We start from the raw sequence: 20,234 nt of genomic DNA on the forward strand, positions 1-20,234 counted from the left end.
CTTGACTATCTATTTGGACACAATTAATGTCATCCTACTCATCATCTTGGAGAAAATTGACTTTGGCTTTAAAATTATGACATACTCTAGTGAAATGTCCCTTTTTTTTTTACAGTTAGTACATACTAGCAGCCCGTCCCGACGTTGTCCGGGTATGAATTGCTGCCGGCCAATAGTATATTGTTTCGTAGGATTTCGTTTTGATAGCATTTCTTATCTGTGACAGGCCTGTGAAATGCTCCGATTCACAGTGCACTGCTGATGCACTTAAGAGTGCGCGTTCAGTAGTGTGTGAACTCGAGTTTCCCTACTTTATTTTCCTTGCAATATTATATAGCGCGAACTCGACAACATGGCATGAGCACAATTTACATTACAGAAGAACACATTCATTTGTGGTAGGTACGGGGAGACAAAGCGATTTGTCTGGAATCACAGGATGTTGAGCTGATGCCGAGATTCGAACGTAGCTCCCCATCTCTAAAGTTCGTAATTCTAGAACTTGTGGTGGGAGGTGTGTCTAAAAGTGTATGTCGGTGCTGGGCATCAATGAGAGAGACCTGTGCATTTTTCCAATCGGTGGTGAAAAAATATGAGTATGTTGCTGGAGATGTGAGCCGCCGTGCCACCAATGTACTTACGGGGGAGGGTAAACACCCATTATTCCGCAACTTTCTTTCCGCATACCATCACTCCGCATACTTTCATTACGAAAGTACCATGACTCCGCAATGCCATTATAACGCGTGGCATTACATTTTATATGCTTTTACCACGCATACATTTACAACGAAATTCGTTGTAAATGCATGAATTATAAAAGCATGTTTTTTTAAAAATGTTTGGATAAGGCAAGTATGGGTATAGGGGTATATGTTTTGGGGTACTGAGGTATATGTTTTGGGGTGTTTGGGTATTTTAAGGGTTCAGATATAGTTTTGGGTTCTGGGGTACAGGGGTATTTTTAGGGTTCAGGGCTAGGTTTGGGTTTTGGGGTATAGGGGTATTTTTAGGGTTCAGGGGTAGGTTTGGGTTTTGGGGTACAGGGGTATTTTAAGGGTTCAGGGCTAGGTTTGGGTTTGGGGTACAGGGGTATTTTAGGGTTCTGGCTAGGTTTGGGTTTTGGGGTACAGGGGTATTTTAAGGGTTATGGGCTAGGTTTGGGTTTTGGGGTACAGTGGTATTTTAGGGTTCAGGGGTAAGTTTGGGTTTTGGGGTACAGGGGTATTTTTAGGGTTCAGGGGTAGGTTTGGGTTTTGAGGTACAGGGGTATTTATAGGGTTTAGGGATAGGTTTGGGTTTCGGGGTACAGGGTATATTTATATGGTTAAGATGGGTTAGTGTTTAAGGGTGTTGGGGTATTTTATAGAGTAAGGGTGGGTTATGATTATGGGGTGCAGGGGTATTTAAAGTAGAGGTGGGCGGAATTGGCGCGAACTTGGTACAATAAATCCGCAATATTTTGTTCCGTCAGATTTCCAATTATTAAAACAGAAACCTCATATATTCAAGGTAAAATAACAAGTATTTCTACATGCTAAAATGCATATAGTCATTTCACAAAAGTGAAATTAGCTTCCAGCAAGCAGTGAGAGAGGTGATGATTTTGAGATCAAGCCCCTGCAAAGCATTATGGGACGAGATTAGCAGTGGGAAGTGAATATTATAGTATCCAAATAATTCTACAAAGAGCTGCAGTTCACCTCATCGTCCCTAGTTGTCCCTGATGAGGCACATGCAATAGCATTTAAAATATTATACATCAAGCTGCAGTTCACCTCGTGGTCCCTAGATGTCCCTGATGAGGCAAATGCAATAGCATTTAAAATATTACACATCAAGCTGCAGTTCACCTCGTCGTCCCTAGATCTCCCTGATGAGGCAAATGCAATAAGCATTTAAAATATTATACATCAAGCTGCAGTTCACCTCGCCGTCCCTAGATGTCCCTGATAAGGCAAATGCAATAGCATTTAAAATATTATACATCAAGCTGCAGTTCACCTCGTCGTCCCAAGATGTCCCTGATGAGTAAAATTCAAAAACATTGAAGCCCTTTCATGAATGCTAAAAATTATGCTAATCTTATCCCATAATGCTTTGCAGGGCCTTTTAGTTGTATTTTTGCCCATAACTGTGCTTGGGGTGGTTCTAAGAGAATGGGACCTCCACTGAATTACTATTTAAAGGGAGCAGGAATGAATAGAACCTGGGAAGAAAAAACAACACTTGTGACGGAATTCCCCCAGTGATTGTCACGCCCCCAGCACACACCCACAGCACAATGCAGACACGCCCACAAGGGACTACTTTGCTGGCATGGTTCTTTTACCTTTTAAATGTATATGGTGGGCGTCTGCATAGCCTATGTCCTTCTGCTGCAACTGCCCTTTCCAATGCTGTATTGGGTGTGTGGATTGGCGCTGTAGTTCCCGAGTTTACCTTGCCAAAAGGTGTCTGTTCTCTCTTTATAATAGTAGTATAGATTTTATCAAGTGCAGGACACCACTTATAATTTGCTAAATGGTTGGAAGATCCGCACCTATAACACGCAAACTTCTTTTGCTCATTGCTTTTCTCATAACTTTTCTCACTACTTTTCTTATTAGGATAGTTAGTAAATGACTTATTATCATTCTTGAATTTGGATTTCTCACCCTTATTTATCACATTAACTGAACCAGATTCAGAATCATTTTTCTCATTTCTAACTTCACGAATACATTGGTCCGAAATTTCTACACCTCTAGCTACTTCAATGGCAATTTTTAACGAAGTACTCCCTGATGACCATAACTTTTCTTGAATTTTCTTTGATTTAGTTTTCATAAGGATTTGATCACGTAAGACTTGGTCATAAGTCATACTTTCAAACTCACACGTAACAGCTAAACCCCTCAAAGCTGAAACATACTGATCAATTGACTCATCCACTTTTGAGCCCTCGAATAAAACTTAAACCTTTCCATAACAACATTAATTTTCCTCCCAAATCTCTCCTGCATTTGTTTAACAGCACATTGATAAACACCCATGTCACCAGCATTTTCAATTTTAGGTAAATTTTTGAACTCCCTTAACCCTACTGCACCAAGTCTATGTTTAAGTAAAGACACTTTTCTTTCTTGAGAGGATTCTTCTTCAGCTAAAACTTCAACATAAGCTTCGAACATGTCAAGCCATAAATCCCATGCAATAGGAGGTTCACCAGATTCTGCCAAAAAGAACAGGTGTGGGTGAATTGAAGACATTTGAATTAAATAAAGAAAATATAAATGCAAGCAAAACCATCCAAAAATAAAATAAAAATATTTTCCCAATGAATATAATTCTTGCGCAAAAAGTTCACCAAAGTTCACATTGTATCAATAGTTATTATTAATTTGGGCAAAATGTTCACCAAAGTTGTCATCAAAAATTAATTGAACTCTCTCAGAGGAAAAGCAATTGTAATCCAAATGGTGCAAATTTCTAAGGATTCACCATGAATTCCGAGTCAAGAAAGATAAATAAACAGCTTACTAAGTATGTTAAGCATCTGATAGAAAAACGGCTTCTTAATGCAACGAAATAAAATGAAGAAAAACACCGGCAGCATTGAAATCGGCACTCGGTGCTAGATATTTAATGCGCAGTGCTTGTTGCTAGGATACTGTGATTAAATTCAAGATGGCCGCCACGTTGTGTTGTAATGCGTGATGACGATGCAGGAACGTAGGTGGTCCGCTACGGAAGCTCAAGGGAATGTTTTCCGCATCATCACGCTGCAATGGAGTGGAGCGCTCACGAACAATCACTCGCTCGGAGCACTAATGTATAATCCACTCGCGCGGAGAGCTGATTGAAAAATGCACAACACAACGGGTGAGCATTGCTGAAGATAAATATTTCACAAGAAATTTTTACCGCTCAGGAGTTTTGTCGTTTAGACGTCCACCATGGTGCGCCTGCAACCCTGCGGCGGCCTGACCTGCCAGGAAAATCCGGGGATCTGAGGCCTACCCGAGGAGCCGGGTGCGGCCTGCTTCCCCTTCGGCGCAACAGATACACTTGGTGGGACGGAGACGGGGCCGACGTTGGACCAGCCTGGATCCTAGTGGCGGTGAGTGGCGCCGGGGGGAGAGGGCTCTCGGGGGCTGGTGGCGGCCGGACAGCGTGTTCACTCCCCGAGTGCGGACATCGGGCGTGCCCTGGGGCCGGGGGCCGGGACGATTGGGCTGCGGGGAGCAGCGGCTTGACACCTGCGCCTGCTGCCTGCCTGCGCGGCACTTTGGGGGCCCGCTCGTCTGCTGGGGCTCACTGGACTTCGAGTAGGGGTCCCCCCCGCAAGCACATATGACCTGCAAGAGCCTGGCTGCACCGGCTGCGACAACTGATACCTAAGAAGGTTGCCTGCCCTCCTCCCCACGCTGTGCGGCCTGTGGGACCTACACCGGCATATTTGGAGCTCTGCGGACCACCGGAGTAATTATTACCCCCCGCTGGAACACTGCGGCGGCTGGCCTGGGCCTTCCCCCACTCCTGATAAGGCGACTGATCACTCCTGTTCCCCCTCACGGCCTGCAACCGCTCACAGCCTGCACGGCTCGCGGCCCTTGCGTGGGACATCGGTCCACAGGGTGATCGCTTCTCGCGCTTTTGTCCCATTGCCACACGGTGCTTCCCTTGGGAGCGCAGAGTACCTGAAAATAATCCTTGTGCATATACGACCCTCATGGTGGTGACCCGCGACTGCGGCTGAAAATTCACTACCTGTAAGCGGACGGCGAGCTGCGCCTCCTCACCACACTGGTTGTAACATCTTGGCCCGTTTGAGGGCAAAAAAAACGTCCAAAACGACGCCGGAGGATGGTGGCAGCCCCACCACGTCGGCCTGGAAAGACTGGAAAACCCTCTTGCTGGGTATGAAGCAGAGCCTCTCAACAATAGACTCCAAGATAGACACCATAAATGCACGCATGGACAGTGTGGTGGCTAAGCTGGAACATCACGACACACACATTAAAGAGGCCGAAGACCGGATTTCGACACTGGAAGACGGGGCTACATCCTCCATCAAACAGGTCACTCAAATGGACAGGCTGCTAAAAATCATAGCGGACAAGAACAAAGATTTGGAGGCGCGGTCTCACCGCAATAACGTTCGTATTTTAGGCCTTGCAGAATCAACCAACACCGGGAAATTGGAGCCCTTTGTTGAAAACCTTGTAATTGAACTTTTCGGAAAAGACTCATTCTCCCCCCACCTCATAGTGGAGAGGGCCCACAGATCCCTGGCGGCTCGGCCCCCTCCCAGATCCCAACCAAGGCCCATCATCGCGCGCTTCTTGAACTATAGAGACCGTGACGCAGTGTTGCGGCGCGTGAGAGAGCTGGGGACTGTACATCACGGCAATGCAATACTGTCCTTTTTCCCCTGACTTTACTCCTTCGGTCCAAGAAGCTAGGCGCAAATTTGCCGGAGTAAAAAAGAAGCTACAAGCGCAGGAACTCCTGTATGCCATGCTATATCCTGCAAAATTGAAAGTCTCCTATCAAGGCAAGAAACACCTGTTTCAAAACCCGCAGCAGGTGGAGGACTTCCTAAAACAGTGCAGGAAAGACCAGCACAGAGAGGAATCGACTCGCCAACGCTCCAGATCACAGTCGCCGTTGTCACAGCAAGACTAACTTAGTGCACTGATTTGTTGGGCCCTGAGGTGGCACGGCCCCTGATTACTGGGTATGTACAGTGTGCCTCCTGCATACCTGGGTGAAATTCCCGGGCTCTCTTAAACTTTACTCGTCTAAACTATCATTATGTGCTCGGTCACCCACCTCCGTCCCACATGAACTGACTGGGGTAAGCCTGGTCGTAAGTGGGTGCAAGAAGGGAGGTGGTTGGCAGGTCTGGTGCCCCTAGTTCTGACCCCCAATGGGCAAACCCCTACATTTCCCCTCCCTCCTGAGGGTAGGGATATGCGAAATTCTCTTTTTTGTTAGGAGATGTTGTTTCTTAATGTTCCTTTTGGCATCTGCTCTTTCCCTGGCGGGTTGGGGTAGCCGGTGTGGGTGGGTGGGAGTTCCGACATTCAAGGCCCACAATCACAATGACTCTGATAAGGGTTTGGGTCGAGAAAGCTGGACTGAGATACTGGGTCTCTAGGTACACTGCTGCTTTTGTTTCTAGTACGAACTGTAATGTCATGCTTTTATATTGCACATTTCTGCATCAGTTGGGATGGGTGACGTAACAGGCACACAATCAATCCAACAGCTGCAACTAATTTTGTGGAATGTACGAGGTCTTAACAACCCAGGGAAAAAGAGACAGATTTTAAGCTACTTAGCTAGGCAGGGAGTTTCCATCGCAATGCTTCAGGAAACACATTTAATGTCAGGCAGTTCCTCACTGTTTGCATCCCGCTGGGCATCTAGCAGAGTATTCTCATCATATTCCAACTATGCTAGGGGGTGTCACAATCCTGGTTAAGCGTGGTGTACAGTTCACCCCCGCTGGTACTGAGACGAATGCGGGAGGCAGATATTGCATGGTATGGGCCAGGCTCTATTCCCACACAATCCTATTTGCATGCTACTGTGGGCCGAACACGGATGACCCTACATCACTCCTCACATTATGGGGTAAGATTCAATCGATGGGGGTCGCACACATCATCCTAGGTGGAAATTTCAACACTGCATTGCGGCCATCTATGGACAGGTCTCACCCTCAAGCTGTACATTACACACACACTCAACGCACCCTGTCGGACATCGTAGAGGAACATCGCCTGCTCGACGCTTGGAGACATATACACCCCACACACGCGCAGGGTACACACCACTCAGCGGTGCACTCCACTTGGACACGTTTAGACTACATAATTTGCACCACCGGGCTTTCCCCTTGGCTGGTTAAGGCAACCCACCTCGCACGCACCTTCTCTGACCATTTCCCAGTACTGGTAACTCTGCGCATTCCCCTTGATGCTTCCCCCTACTTAAATTGGCGACTTAACCCAGCTCATTTAACGGACTCGGCCTTCAAGGCGGAACTCGAACAGGACATAAAAGATTTTTTTGACCGCAACATATCCTCGGTGTCAAGTCTGACCACAGTTTGGGAGGCCTTTAAAGTCACAGTGAGGGGCTGGTGCATTGCTAAAGGAAAGGGGGGGGTCATAAACCCTGCGTGATGAGTTGCGCAAACTGGAACTTGAGCTAAAACACCTAGAGAGGGATGTTGACGATCCTACACGGGGACACTCGGTCAAAGCCAAACTCAGAGAGAAACTTAATGACTATGCAGAACTTTCAGAAAAGGAATGCAGGTTCCGGGGGAAACCGTATGCTGCACGCATATATGGGGAAGGGGATAGGCCGGGCAAAGCTCTAGCATCCACTGTTAACCCCCCTAGATATCAAAATTACATCACTACCCTACTAGACGACCACAACGTACCGCAGAGAAACCTGCCGGACCAGATTAAGGTCCTCACTGAACATTACTCTATACTATACACCTCCCAAAGATCCACTCCAATAAACCTAAGCACCTACTTGGCAGATACTGCGCTCGCATGGTTAGGTCCATCCCAACAGAAATTTCTTCATCATGTAATCGAGTTGGAAGAAATAACTGATGCCATAATGTCCATGAAATCAGGTAAATCGCCGGGTTCTGACGGGCTCCCAATTGATTTTTATAAAACATACATGCATGTCTTAGCCCCAATCCTGCAACAAGTGTATTATACGGCACTGGAGGAAAATATTTTGCCGACCACTATGCGGGAGGCCCTTATAACATCACTGCTAAAACCGGGCAAGCCGATGGATACATCTTCCACTATCCATGGCGGGACACATCTCACTGTTTAAAATGGTAATGCTACCAAAACTACTGTACCTCTTCACTAATATACCATATAACCCTGGTGCGCATTTTTTCCGTACATTAAACTCGCAAATGTCGCGACTCATTTGGGGTGGGAAACATGCCCGGATCGGCTTGAAGACACTGATGCTCCCATACCACCAGGGCGGATTCGATGTACCTAACTTCCAGCGATACTACGACTGTGCGCAAGGCCACTTTGCCGCATACTGGCTTCACCCTCCCCCCCCCTCCCCCCCTTTATGGCACACCTGGCGGTCCAGGACGGCTATATTAGGCCGATGCAGCCATCGGGTTACCTCTACTCCGAGGCCAAACTTAATGATCGAGACCCAACCACTGTCGACTGCACGATACTGGCCTGTAGACGCTTGGCGAAAACCATGGGGACGCCGTTCCTATACTCGCCACTTATGACCCTAGCGCATGACCCACGACTTAGCATAACTTGCGAGGAAATTGGACGTAAACTGCTGACAAGATTGGCATTCCATACGTGGGGGGACCTATACCTACAGGGCAGCTTCCGCACATCAGCGCAATTCTTCGGTGATGAATACCCCTCTGTCATGGATACATTCCTATATGTACGCCTGAGGCAGGGAGTTAGGGCGGTCACCCCAACCTTTCCGGATGAAGTGAATACAGTCCAACCTCTCCATTCTCTACTCCAATCTGAAACCCCAAAGCACGTGGTCTCTATGCTCTATAAGCATACACAGGTCACCTCATCCCCTCCTACCCTTAAAGCTAGGGGAGATTGGGATGACGACCCCTATGTCTGATGAACAATGGGAGGACAGTTGCGCTCACACTACTGCAGTGACCGGTAACACACGCCTCAGGCTGGTACATTATAAATTTCTGCACAGGCTCTATTACACCCCGGCCAAACTGCACCGTTTTCGTCTCCGGGATGTTGACTGGTGTCTGCGTTGCAAGGCCGAGGGCGCAGACTTTTTCCACCTTGCATGGACGTTCCGAGCGTTGGCAACGTTCTGGGATGAAGTATTTAAAGCCATGTCTGACATGGTCGGTGTGACTGTGTCACCCTGCCCGAAGATTGCGCTACTTGGGCAGGCTTGCCCCGAGCTGACCGCGCACCGTAAATTTTTTGCGCTAGGCCTTCTCCTGGCAAAGCGCCATGTGGCATGCCGTTGGGGACGAGGATGAGCACCCAAGTTCAAAGACTGGCTTACCACCATGGCCACATGGCAAGACCAACTGCACAATTACACGGAGTTACTTCCCCACAAGTCGAGACCCAAGGACATATGGGGTCCGCTTACTGCGTACCTTCTACGACTGCAAGCTGACTCTCAGTTGGACGAAGATGAGACACGACAAGAGATCGCCCCTTCAACACTAGATACAGCACCTCACGCCTAATATATCATACAAGTTACTGTTTTCCCCAATACCCTTACCATACCTCTCATGTACAATCCTACCTGCATCATTGCACACTGAATCTCCTGTCTTATACTTCTAGACACACGCAGTCCATCCGCGAAGTTCGGAACCAGCATTCCACTTTCAATCTATGGGGTGCACCCATGGGGCAATCCCCGTATTCCTTGCTGCCCAGCTGGTTCAACACGTGCCCTGTGACGCAATTGACGTACATGTAGCATGTAGGTATGTTAGTTGCATCTAACCTGATTCCATATCAAATCAACAGTCACATCCCCCCCTTCCTCCTCCCCCTCCCCTCGTACTTCGAATTACCCCCCCTTTTTTTCATGCAGCTGATATGGAGAATGCACGGGAGGAAAAGCAGCCAGCGATAGACCCATCAGTTTGTCGGGTTTTTTGGTTAAGTTTAAGTTGATTTAGATGACACAAAAAATGGAAAAAAGTTGTGAAACCTCAAGCAATCTATATCCTATATTCATCATTATCTCCAGTATTTCGCAATGCTTTCTCATGCAGCTCCCAATAGCCTTTAACGCGGCCGGCCCTGATGGGTTGTAGGCGGCTTGCTGTGTAAGTCTAGTATCCCCTCAAAGCGAAATATATTTCAAAGCAAATGTTGCAGCTGCCGGCCTGACTGTACAGGTTGTAGGCGACAAAGCTGTGTAACCTATACTTGTCATAATAAAGGTTTTTTAAAAAAAGGCAATACTGGTGTCGTTATACGCTGTAGAGGTTACAGTAGACATATCTTGACATGAACGGTCGCGTGTTCTATAGCTAGGCAAAGCATGATCTAGGCGTGCGTTGAAACTTGGCAGTCCTATGTACTGCCCTCGCACGAAGAATATAAGAGAAGAACGGAAAAGAGAGGAAGGAAGAGCGGACAGGATGGGTATCGCGGTTGTTGTCCGCCATACTACCTAGTATGTGGTGGGCAGGCTGGGTGTGTTCCTCCTAGGGTGGTTTGTGCGAGCTCAGGTAGATGTCCAGGGAGTGCCACGTCTCCCCCCTTATGGGGGGAGTGGGGTGGGAGATTTGACGTTATGTTGTCCACCCCCCTTAGGAATGTGATCCAATTTAGCCAACTTTTGAAGGTTGCCTTCCCTGTGTCCTTCCAGTTCGCAAGGATAGTTTTGACTGCCGCTGTGAGAAGGAGGTCAATTAGATCACTGTCCTTTTTGGACTGGATACCTGGAGCTATGAAGGCGGCTACTAACCCCAGGAAATCTGTCTGAATTGAGTGGCCTGTTATGCTGTTTATGAAGTTTCTTATTTTATCCCAAAATATCTTGACTTTGGGGCAGTAAAGGATAAGGTGTGCGAGGTCTCCTTTTTGTTTATGGCAGTTCCAGCATAGGTCGTTATCCCGGAGCCCTACCGCTGCCAGTCGGGCTGGGGTCCAGTAAGCTTTATGGAGGAGCCAGTATTTGGTTTGAGCTAAGGTTGGGGTCACCTTGTTCTTGGACGCTGAGGTCCAAAGGCGGTGCTTTTCCTTCTCACTGAAGTGTCTAGTGTGTAGAGTTTCCCAATATTCTAGTGCTTTGGTGTTTAGTCTTGTTGTTACCGGGCAGAGAGGAGTTTGTACAGGTGTGACGTTTGGTGGCCAATCTTATTTAGTTTCGCCATGTACAACAGGATTGATGGAACCTCTTTGCCAATGCCTGCTCTTGTGATTGCCGCCTTTATTTTCAGGAAGTTATAAAATTCAATAGATGGTAGGTTATGCAAGTGTTTTAGTGTGTCGAAGGTGAGCGGGGCGTTGAGCTTTTCTAAATGGTTGGTGGTTGAGATGCCCCGTTCGTACCAGGAGTTAAAGTTTAGTATCTTGTCTTTGTACTTTACTTTGGAGTTGTACCAAATCGATTCTCTATTCGTGTTTTTAATGCTCTGCGAAAAGAAAAAAACGCAACCGGCCGAGTACGGGGGAAATGTTTGGGCCAGTAAATCCATGGTACTTCCTGAGGGCAGGGATGGCGCTGTTGCTGCTGCTTTGAAATGATGTACTATATCAGCTGAATGCCAGTGCCTTGAAATCACACTATGTAACTTTATCTGACAAGCCAATATGTGTCATATTATTCTTAAATTTCTTTGTGCAAAATTAATAAAGTTTGTTTATCCCAAAAAATAATAATACAATACTCGGAATAGCCTATAAAGTCAAACGTGCAAAATAGTGAGTAAGAAAGCAATAATAATATTAATAATAATAACTGTTACTATTATTTTTAATTTATTAAGCGCAAACTGGTTACCTGAAAGCCATCCTGCCACTGACAAGGATATTGCATGTAATCGCTAGCTTCTTAATTACCTGAAGAGTGTAGAGCCAGGTTTTAAATGATTTACCAGGGTGGTGGCAGCACCTTGAGACCACGCTTGGGATTGGCGAGCAGACTGCGAGTGATTCTCTTCTGCTAACTCGCCCCACGCTGCATTATTCATTTGGCTCATCTTAAAAATAATTTTTACACTTCCAATTGATGTAATAATTGTGATGTATGTGTTTTAAAATTGTACCTTTTATAACGCTCTGTGCGCTGCTTACCGGTCCCCCTGGGCCCCGTTCCACCGCGGCTTGCTAGTGCCGATTGTCGTGGAGGGCTAGGTCGGGCGCCATCTTAGGTAGTCCCAGACCCCGACTGGACTCGAGTTAGCGGTCCAGTTTGGGGAGGGGCTTGGGCCTCAAATAGGATTGAATCTGGCGTGCCTGTGCGTTTGACCAGGGTGGTGGTAGCACCTTGAGACCACGCTTGGGATTGGCGAGCAGACTGCGAGTGATTCTCTTCTGCTAACTCGCCCCACGCTGCATTATTCATTTGGCTCATCTTAAAAATAATTTTTACACTTCCAATTGATGTAATAATTGTGATGTATGTGTTTTAAAATTGTACCTTTTATAACGCTCTGTGCGCTGCTTACCGGTCCCCCTGGGCCCCGTTCCACCGCGGCTTGCTAGTGCCGATTGTAGTGGAGGGCTAGGTCGGGCGCATCTTAGGTAGTCCCGGACCCCGGCTGGACTCGAGTTAGCGGTCCAGCTCGGGGAGGGGCTTGGGCCTCAAATAGCGATGTGCCCCCGAGCGCGCAGCGGTCTCGCGAAGCGGGCGCGCCGTCTGCGCGCCGAAGGAGCGCCAAAGGAGGGCCCATCCGTGCCTTGGACGGGCCCAGGGCCAGTCATCCTGCCCCTCTCTCTTACGATCAATCCGGGCCCCACAGGATTACTTACTCTCGCAGTGATCTCCTGAAACTGGTTCCCCCCGCTGAGCAAAGCTGCTGCTTGCGGGTGGGACCTGAGTGTGCCGTGGCAGTGTGCCCTAGCTGCGGCTTTCTCCCCCAGCCCTCCTTACCCCCGCGCTCAAGCGCAGGTGCGGACCATACTACAACAATCAGAGCCGGCCTAATCAATGCCAGGTCTGTGGTGAAACACGCAGCTGACATCTTCGATGTACTGGTGGATGGCCAGCTTGAGCTCCTTTTAATCACAGAGACATGGCTCAATGATTCGTGTGCTCCGACCATTGAACTTGCTGTCCCTAGAGGCTTCAAGATTGCCAGAGTAGATAGACCTTTAGGTAGAGGGGGGGGTTTAGCGGTGATTTTTAAGGAAGGGTGGCACTTTACCTCAGAGCAATTAGCGGCAGGGGTGGAGGGTGAAGTTCTTCATTTTTCCCTTATTATTAGCCCCCACTTTACTCTGGGGGGGTCCCTGATCTATAGGCCCCCTGGCCCTGCCAGCCATTTTATTGAGACTTTGGAGGAATGTATAGTGCCACGGGCCCTGAGCTATCCCAAATTCCTTCTGGTCGGCGATTTTAACATTCATGTAGACGACATGGATTCTCTGGAAACGCGCAGACTGGGGGAAGTGTTGGATTGGTCACAGCTCAAACAATGGGTGACGTCCCCGACACATGTCGGAGGTCATCTCTTAGATTTGGTTTGCTCTAACTTTTCCATCAAGGTGCTAGGCGTAGAAAAGGTCACCTGGTCGGACCATGACCTTGTCAGATTCTCATGGGAGGTGGAAAACATAGGCAGATTAGCCCTGGCACCGCCAGTTAGCCACCCCCAGAAAATCAACCTGGCTGTGTTTGGCCAGGAGCTATCAAAAACTCACCTGAAGCTCACATCCGAGCTGGACAAGGCGGTCGACGATTTTAATGGGTGGGTGCTGCAGGCGGCGAATGCGTCCATCAAACATGCTACTGCACCTAGGTTTCGACACAGCCCCTCTCAGCCCTGGTTCTCGCCTGAGCTGAGGGAGTTAAAACTGGGTTGTAAAAAGTTAGAGCGAGCCTGGAGACGTGGGTATAGTTCGGACGCAAAGGCCGCCTTGCGTACAGCCCAAAAGGAATATGCTACTTACCAGTATGCATCTGTTCTTGGCATAGAGGGCTGCAGAGTGGTACATTTATGAATAGATCGCCATCTGGTGTTGGGCTCGGATGATTGCACTTTGTTTTTCTCCTGGAGAAGTCTTTGTCGTCATAGATGACTCCTCCTCTTGGTGTTAGTGCGCATGGGCATCGGCTCCATCCTTAGATTGTTTTGCCATAGTAGGGTTAGATGGAGTAGTGTAGTAGAATACATAAAGATATGCCCATGTAAGTGTATCTAACTAAGATAATGTTGGGGCAGACACAGGTTTCCGGGGAGGCAGGGAGGGCATGTACCACTCTGCAGCCCTCTATGCCAAGAACAGATGCATACTGGTAAGTAGCATATTCCGTTCGAGGCATATGGGTTGCAGATGGTACATTTATGAATAGATTGTACAGCAGTTACCTCCCTAGCGGTGGTCACCAGTGTCTGTCGCAACTGTTTGAAATAGAGTTTTTAATACAGCTTGGCCCACTCTGGCTTGTTGTGTAGCCTGTACATCAACACAGTAGTGTTTTGTGAATGTATGTGGTGTAGACCAAGTTGCTGCTCTGCATATGTCATCTAGGGGAATGTTCCCTAAGAATGCCATAGATGCTCCTAGTTTTCGTGTAGAATGAGCTCTAGGAGGAATAGTTAATGTTCTCTTTGCTTTAATGTAACATACTTGTATACATTTTACAATCCATCTAGCTATGCCTGCTTTAGAGATAGGATTGCCCTTATGAGTTGGGGAAAATGCCACAAATAGTTGTTTAGTTTTCCTGAAATTTTGTGTCCTTTCTATGTAGTACAAAATGGCTCTTTTGACGTCTAGTGTATGTAGAGCCCTTTCTGCTACTGTCTGTGGTTTTGGAAAAAAGACTGGCAGTTCCACTGGTTGGTTGATGTGAAATGCCGAAATTACTTTAGGCAAGAACTTTGGGTTTGTTCTAAGAACCACTTTATTCTGGTGTAACTGCAGGAATGGTTCTTGTATTGTCAATGCCTGTAATTCACTTACTCTCCTGAGTGAGGTAATGGCTATCAGGAAAGCCACCTTCCATGTAAGGAATTGTATTTCGCACCTATGCATAGGTTCGAACGGTGGTCCCATTAGTCTGGTGAGTACTACATTGAGGTTCCAGACCGGGGAAGGTGGTAATCTTGGTGGAATGACTCTTTTAAGGCCTTCCATGAAGGCTTTTATCGCTGGCACTCTAAACAGTGATATGTGCTGCCTGTTTTGTAGGTACGCTGCTATAGCTGCTAGATGTACCCTGATAGATGTGTATGCGAGATTACATTGCTGTAAGTGTAGTAAGTAGCAAATAATCTCCCTTGTTGATACGTCTAGAGGGTTGATATTATTAGTAGTACAGTGTATAGCAAACCTCTTCCACTTAGCTGCATAGCATGCTCTGGTGGTGGGACGTCTCGCTTGTTTAATTATCTCCATACAATTTGGTGGTAGATCTAAGTACCCAAATTCTAGGATTTCAGGAGCCAGATCGCTAAGTTCAGTTGTGTGGGATCTGGGTGCATTATTTCTCCATGGTTCTGTGTAAGATGCATGGGTAGAATTCTTAGCTTTTGATGTGGCACTTGTGAGAGTTGCAGGAGCGTGGTGAACCACGGTTGTCTTGCCCACGTGGGTGCCACTAGTATCATGGTCATTGAGTGTTGTTGCAGCTTTCTGACCACTAATGGGATTAGTGGGAGAGGGGGAAAAGCGTATGCAAATTTGTTGGACCAGTTTATCCATAACGCATTGCCCTGCGACAGGTGGTGTGGGTACCTGGACGCGAAGCTTTGGCATTTTGCGTTCTGATGGGTGGCAAAGAGGTCTATCTCTGGTTGTCCCCATCTTTGGAAGAATGGCTGCAGTATTTGTTGGTGCAGTTCCCATTCGTGTATTTGTTCCGACTGTCTGCTTAAGATGTCTGCTATCTGATTTTGAACTCCTGGTAGGTGTTCGGCTAACAGATAGATGTTTTGAGGAATGGCCCATCTCCAAATTTCCTGTGCTAGTCTGGATAGTTGGAGAGAGTGCGTCCCCCCCTGTTTTTGAATATAATACATTGCTGTCATGTTGTCTGTTCTGATCAGGACAGCTTTGTTGGTAACATGTATTTGGAAGGCTTTCAATGCTAGAAATGCTGCTAGTAGTTCTAGGTGATTGATGTGCAGTCTTTTTTCCTGCACACTCCACCTCCCTTGTACTGTGTATTTTTCCATATGTGCTCCCCATCCTGTGAGTGATGCGTCTGCTGTTATTGTCACCTGTGGAATTGGTTCTAGGAACGACCGCCCCTTGGCAATGTTTGTTGTGTTCCACCACTTCAGAGAGCGGTGTGTGCGGTCGTCTACCAACACCAGTTCCGTAATCTGTCCTTGAGCCTGATTCCACTGTGTCGCTAAGCATTCTTGTAGCGGACGCATTTGTAGTTTGGCATATGGTATTAGCAGTTTGCAGGATGACATCATCCCTAATAGCTGCATAAACACTCTTGCTGGTAGTGAGTGTTGTGGCTGGAATCTCTGAATGATTGTAAGCATTGTTTGAATCCTGACTGGATTGGGGTATACTTTGGCTTTCCCTGTGTCTATAGTAGCCCCCAGATATTGTTGAACCTTGCTTGGTTGTAGGTGTGACTTTGTGTAGTCACCGTGAACCCTAGCTGGTGTAGTAGTTGAATTGTCTTTTGTGTGTTTTGAAGACATTCCTCTTGTGACTTGGCCTTTATTAGCCAGTCGTCCAAGTATGGGAAGACATGTATTTGTTGTCTTCTTAGGTGAGCTGCCACCACTGCTAGACATTTTGTGAACACCCTTGGTGCTGTTGTGACACCAAACGGAAGGACTTTGAACTGATAATGTTGTCCTTCTACCACAAACCTGAGGTATTTCCTGTGGGCCTTGTGAATTGGAATATGAAAGTAAGCGTCTTTTAGATCCAGTGTAGAAAGAAAGTCCCCTTTCTTCAGTAAAGGCAGTACTTGTTGTAGCGTGACCATGTGGAAATGTTCCGAATTTATGTATGCGTTGAGAGGTCTTAGGTCCAGTATTGGCCTTAGAGACCCGTCCTTTTTGGGAATTAGGAAGTATAGGGAGTATACTCCTGTTCCTTGTTGGTGCTGTGGAACCTTCTCTATGGCATGCTTTTCTAGCAGGGATAGTACTTCCTTTTTTAACAGTGTCAGGTGATCTTGTTTCATTGGACGCTGCCTGGGGGGGATGTTTGGCGGGGTAGATGTGAGTTCCAGGCAATAACCATGTTGGATAATTTGTCGCACCCACCTGTCTGATGTGATGTTTTCCCAGACAGGTAGGAACTGTGATAGGCGTCCCCCGACCGGTGTTATATGGTCTGGGGGGAGCTGTATGAAGTCACTGTTTTGGGGTTGGAGAGTTGCGGTTGTTGTTGTTCCCGCGACCTCTACCCTTGTTGTTGCTACCTCTGTAGCCACCTCTTGAATTACCTCTGGGTGATGTAGGTGTAAAAGAGGTTTGTTGCTGGTTTGTACTTGTATTTTTGGATCCTCCTCTATAGGCGGATCTACGAAAGGAACCTCTTTGTGTCGGCTGTTGCAATGCTCCCATTGATTTAGCCGTTTCGGTATCTTTTTTCATCTTTTCTAAGGCCTCATCTGTCCCTGTGCCGAAAAGTGTTTTCCCATCAAAAGGTTGGTTTAGTAATGATGTTTGTACCTCTTGTTTGAACCCTGATACCCTGAGCCATGCATGTCTCCTTAACATGATGCTTGTGTTTGTAGATCTTGCTGCAGTGTCTGCCGCGTCTAGGGCGCACTTGATTGAAGTGTTAGTAATTAACTTCCCTTCTTGTATGAGTTGATCTGCCCTCTTTTGATGTTCTTTAGGGAGATGTGTGATGAGTTTTTCTAGTTCATCATAATGCGCTCTGTTATACCTTGCCAGTAGTGCCTGTGTATTAGCTATGCGCCAGCTGTTTGCCGCTTGAGATGCTACTCTCTTGCCCGAGGCATCTATTAGCTTAGACTCTTTGTCAGGAGGTGGAGCTTCTCCTGTGGATAAAGAGTTTGCTCTCTTACGAGCGTTTGTGACCACTAGTGAGTCTAGAGGAATCTGCCCTTTAATGAATATTGGGTCCTTTGGAGCTGCCCTATATTTCTTATCGATTCTTGGGTTCAGTATCCTAGCCCTCACTGGGTCTTTGAATATCTCTGATGTATGACTGAGAAGGCCCTTAAGCATTGGTAGTGTTCCTGATGTTCTTTGCGCGGTAGGTAGTGTTTCTAATAAGAAATCCTCTATTTGAGGTTCTGCATGTAGTTCTACCTTGTGATATATTGCTGCTCTATTAATGAGTTGTGCAAAACCAGTATTATCATCAGGAGGTGAGGGTTTTGAAGGGTACAATTCAGGGTCGTTATCGTTATCTGACCCTACATTGTACTCCTCCCATGGGTCTACCTCCTCTGGGATTGTGTCTTCATCATCCCTAGGATGTTCTCCCTCCCCTGTGTCACTCTCTACATCTGTTGTAGGTGTAGATGGTCGTGTGGGAGGCATATTTGGCCTATTGTGAGGGAGAGGGGAAGAGGGTGTGTCTCTATGTCTTGGAGAAGGGGGAGGAGTTGTATTTGTCCCCATTGTTCTCTTCTTAGGATGAGTCTTGTCATCCGACTGTTCATTCTTCCTCTTTTTAGGTAGTTCTGTGACTACTTTGCCAGTTTTTGGATCTATCAACAGAGTCTTTTGTTTAGGATCTGTTTTATATTCCTGTGTCGGTACCGCAGTTTTCGGGTCCGAAAGGTGTTTTTTCTTACTACTGTCCATTTGTATTTTCGGCACCGAGATTTTATTCGGATCCGATATTCTCGGTGTCGAGGATGTCCCCGGTGTCGAGGGTGTTTTCGACATCGACACGTGTTTCGGTGTCGATATGGACTGTTTCGACTTCGAGCTTTCCTTGTCATGGGGCTTCGGTGTCGATGTGGTCCGTTTATCGGAACCACCATGATGGGAGGCTGAGTGTTTCGGTTTCGGTTTCGTTGCCGGGCCCGAAGGCGGGGCGTCGGAAACTTTTTTCGGTTGTCTGACCGGGCTCGAGGGCGGGGTCGACACCGTGCGGGGTCTGTTCTTTGGTAAAGGGACGTCGTCACTCACGGTTTGTTGGATGCCGATTTCGTCGGCGTCGGACTCGCCCTCTTCTGACCCCGCCTCGTCAGCCTCCTCTTCCTCCTCTTCTGGGTGCTGGTCCTCGAACAGCTCCGGGATTGCTTGTGACTGCATTCTCGATACCTCGTGTCTTCGGGCTCGACGGTTTCTAATCGTCGATTTTGAAGAAAATGCTGCACAGGCTTCACAGTCCCTGGATTCGTGTTCAGGGGACAAGCAGAGGTTGCACACCTCGTGTAGGTCCTTGTGTGGAAACTTAGCACCACACGTTGGACATTTTTTGAATGGAGTCCTTTCCATGGACTCCGGGCTGGACTACGTCGCGTTGGTCTTCTCGTAGTCTTCGTTCTTCGAAACGCGTCGAGATGGAAGTGAAGTCGCGTTCGGTAACAATACCGTCGAATTGGAAAGTTTTTCGCGCCGAATATACCGTCTTTTACCGAAGTCGGTCCGGAGCTCTTCGATCCTCATCCGAACCCGATGGCGGAAAAAAACAATCTAAGGATGGAGCCGATGCCCATGCGCACTAACACCAAGAGGAGAAGTCATCTATGACGACAAAGACTTCTCCAGGAGAAAAACAAAGTGCAATCATCCGAGCCCAACACCAGATGGCGATCTATTCATAAATGTACCATCTGCAGCCCATATGCCTCGAACAAACTATTATGCTGCTATTAAAACTGCTAAAGGGATTTATTATGCAGGGAGAATTGCTAAAGCGGAAAATAACAGTAGAGAAATGTTCTCTATTGTTAAAAAGCTTCGTGTCCCCAGTCGCAGAAACCACCATACTCCCGTCCTCTGCGGAATGGTGTGAAGTTCTGTCTAACTTCTTTATAGACAAAATTGCTAAGATTCAGCAGGACCTCGCCTCTGCGTTACCAGCTGAGAGTCTAGGGAAGGACCTTTCTATCAGGCCGCACCCCTCTGATACTCAACAGCTTACTAACTTCTCGCTGGTGGCAGAGTGTAATATCTTCAGTCCCTTAAATCAGGCTCTCCCTCCGATCCGTGCCCTGCCCGGGTACTGTCGGAGGTGGCCAGCATTGTCTGTAGGGAAGTTACCCAGATCGTGAACCTTTCTCTTTCCTCGGCAGTGGTTCCTGTTAAATGGAAGCAGGCAAAACTTCTGCCGCTTCTGAGGAAATCAGGCCTTGATGCCACTGTTCCCGGCCCATTTCCCTCTTGCCTGCAGTGGCTAAAATATGCGAAAAAGTAGTCTTTCGACAATTGGAAAGGTTCGTAGAGACCTCTAATGCTCTGCATCCAGCCCAATCAGGCTTCAGGGCGGCATATAGTACGGAGACGGCACTGGTAGAGATGACGGAGTCGATTCGGGAGTGTCTGGACGGGGGCGGCAGAGCGGTCCTGATTTTATTGGATCTCTCTGCCGCCTTCGACACCGTTCCCCACG

At 47.4% G+C, this 20,234-nt stretch overlaps 1 protein-coding gene across 1 annotated transcript; it reads right to left on the minus strand.

The window, feature by feature from the left end:
• Positions 1-17,044: 17,044 nt before the first annotated feature.
• LOC147729681 (uncharacterized) lies at positions 17,045-18,067 on the minus strand. Its single transcript, XM_086958480.1, has one exon. It carries the CDS (start codon positions 17,888-17,890, stop codon positions 17,045-17,047), a length of 846 nt encoding a protein of 281 aa, XP_086814606.1. The 5' UTR covers positions 17,891-18,067.
• Positions 18,068-20,234: the final 2,167 nt, after the last annotated feature.

This window comes from Lissotriton vulgaris, chromosome 2_1 (assembly GCF_964263255.1).
Source record: "Lissotriton vulgaris chromosome 2_1, aLisVul1.2, whole genome shotgun sequence".
NCBI classification, from domain to species: Eukaryota; Metazoa; Chordata; class Amphibia; order Caudata; family Salamandridae; genus Lissotriton; species Lissotriton vulgaris.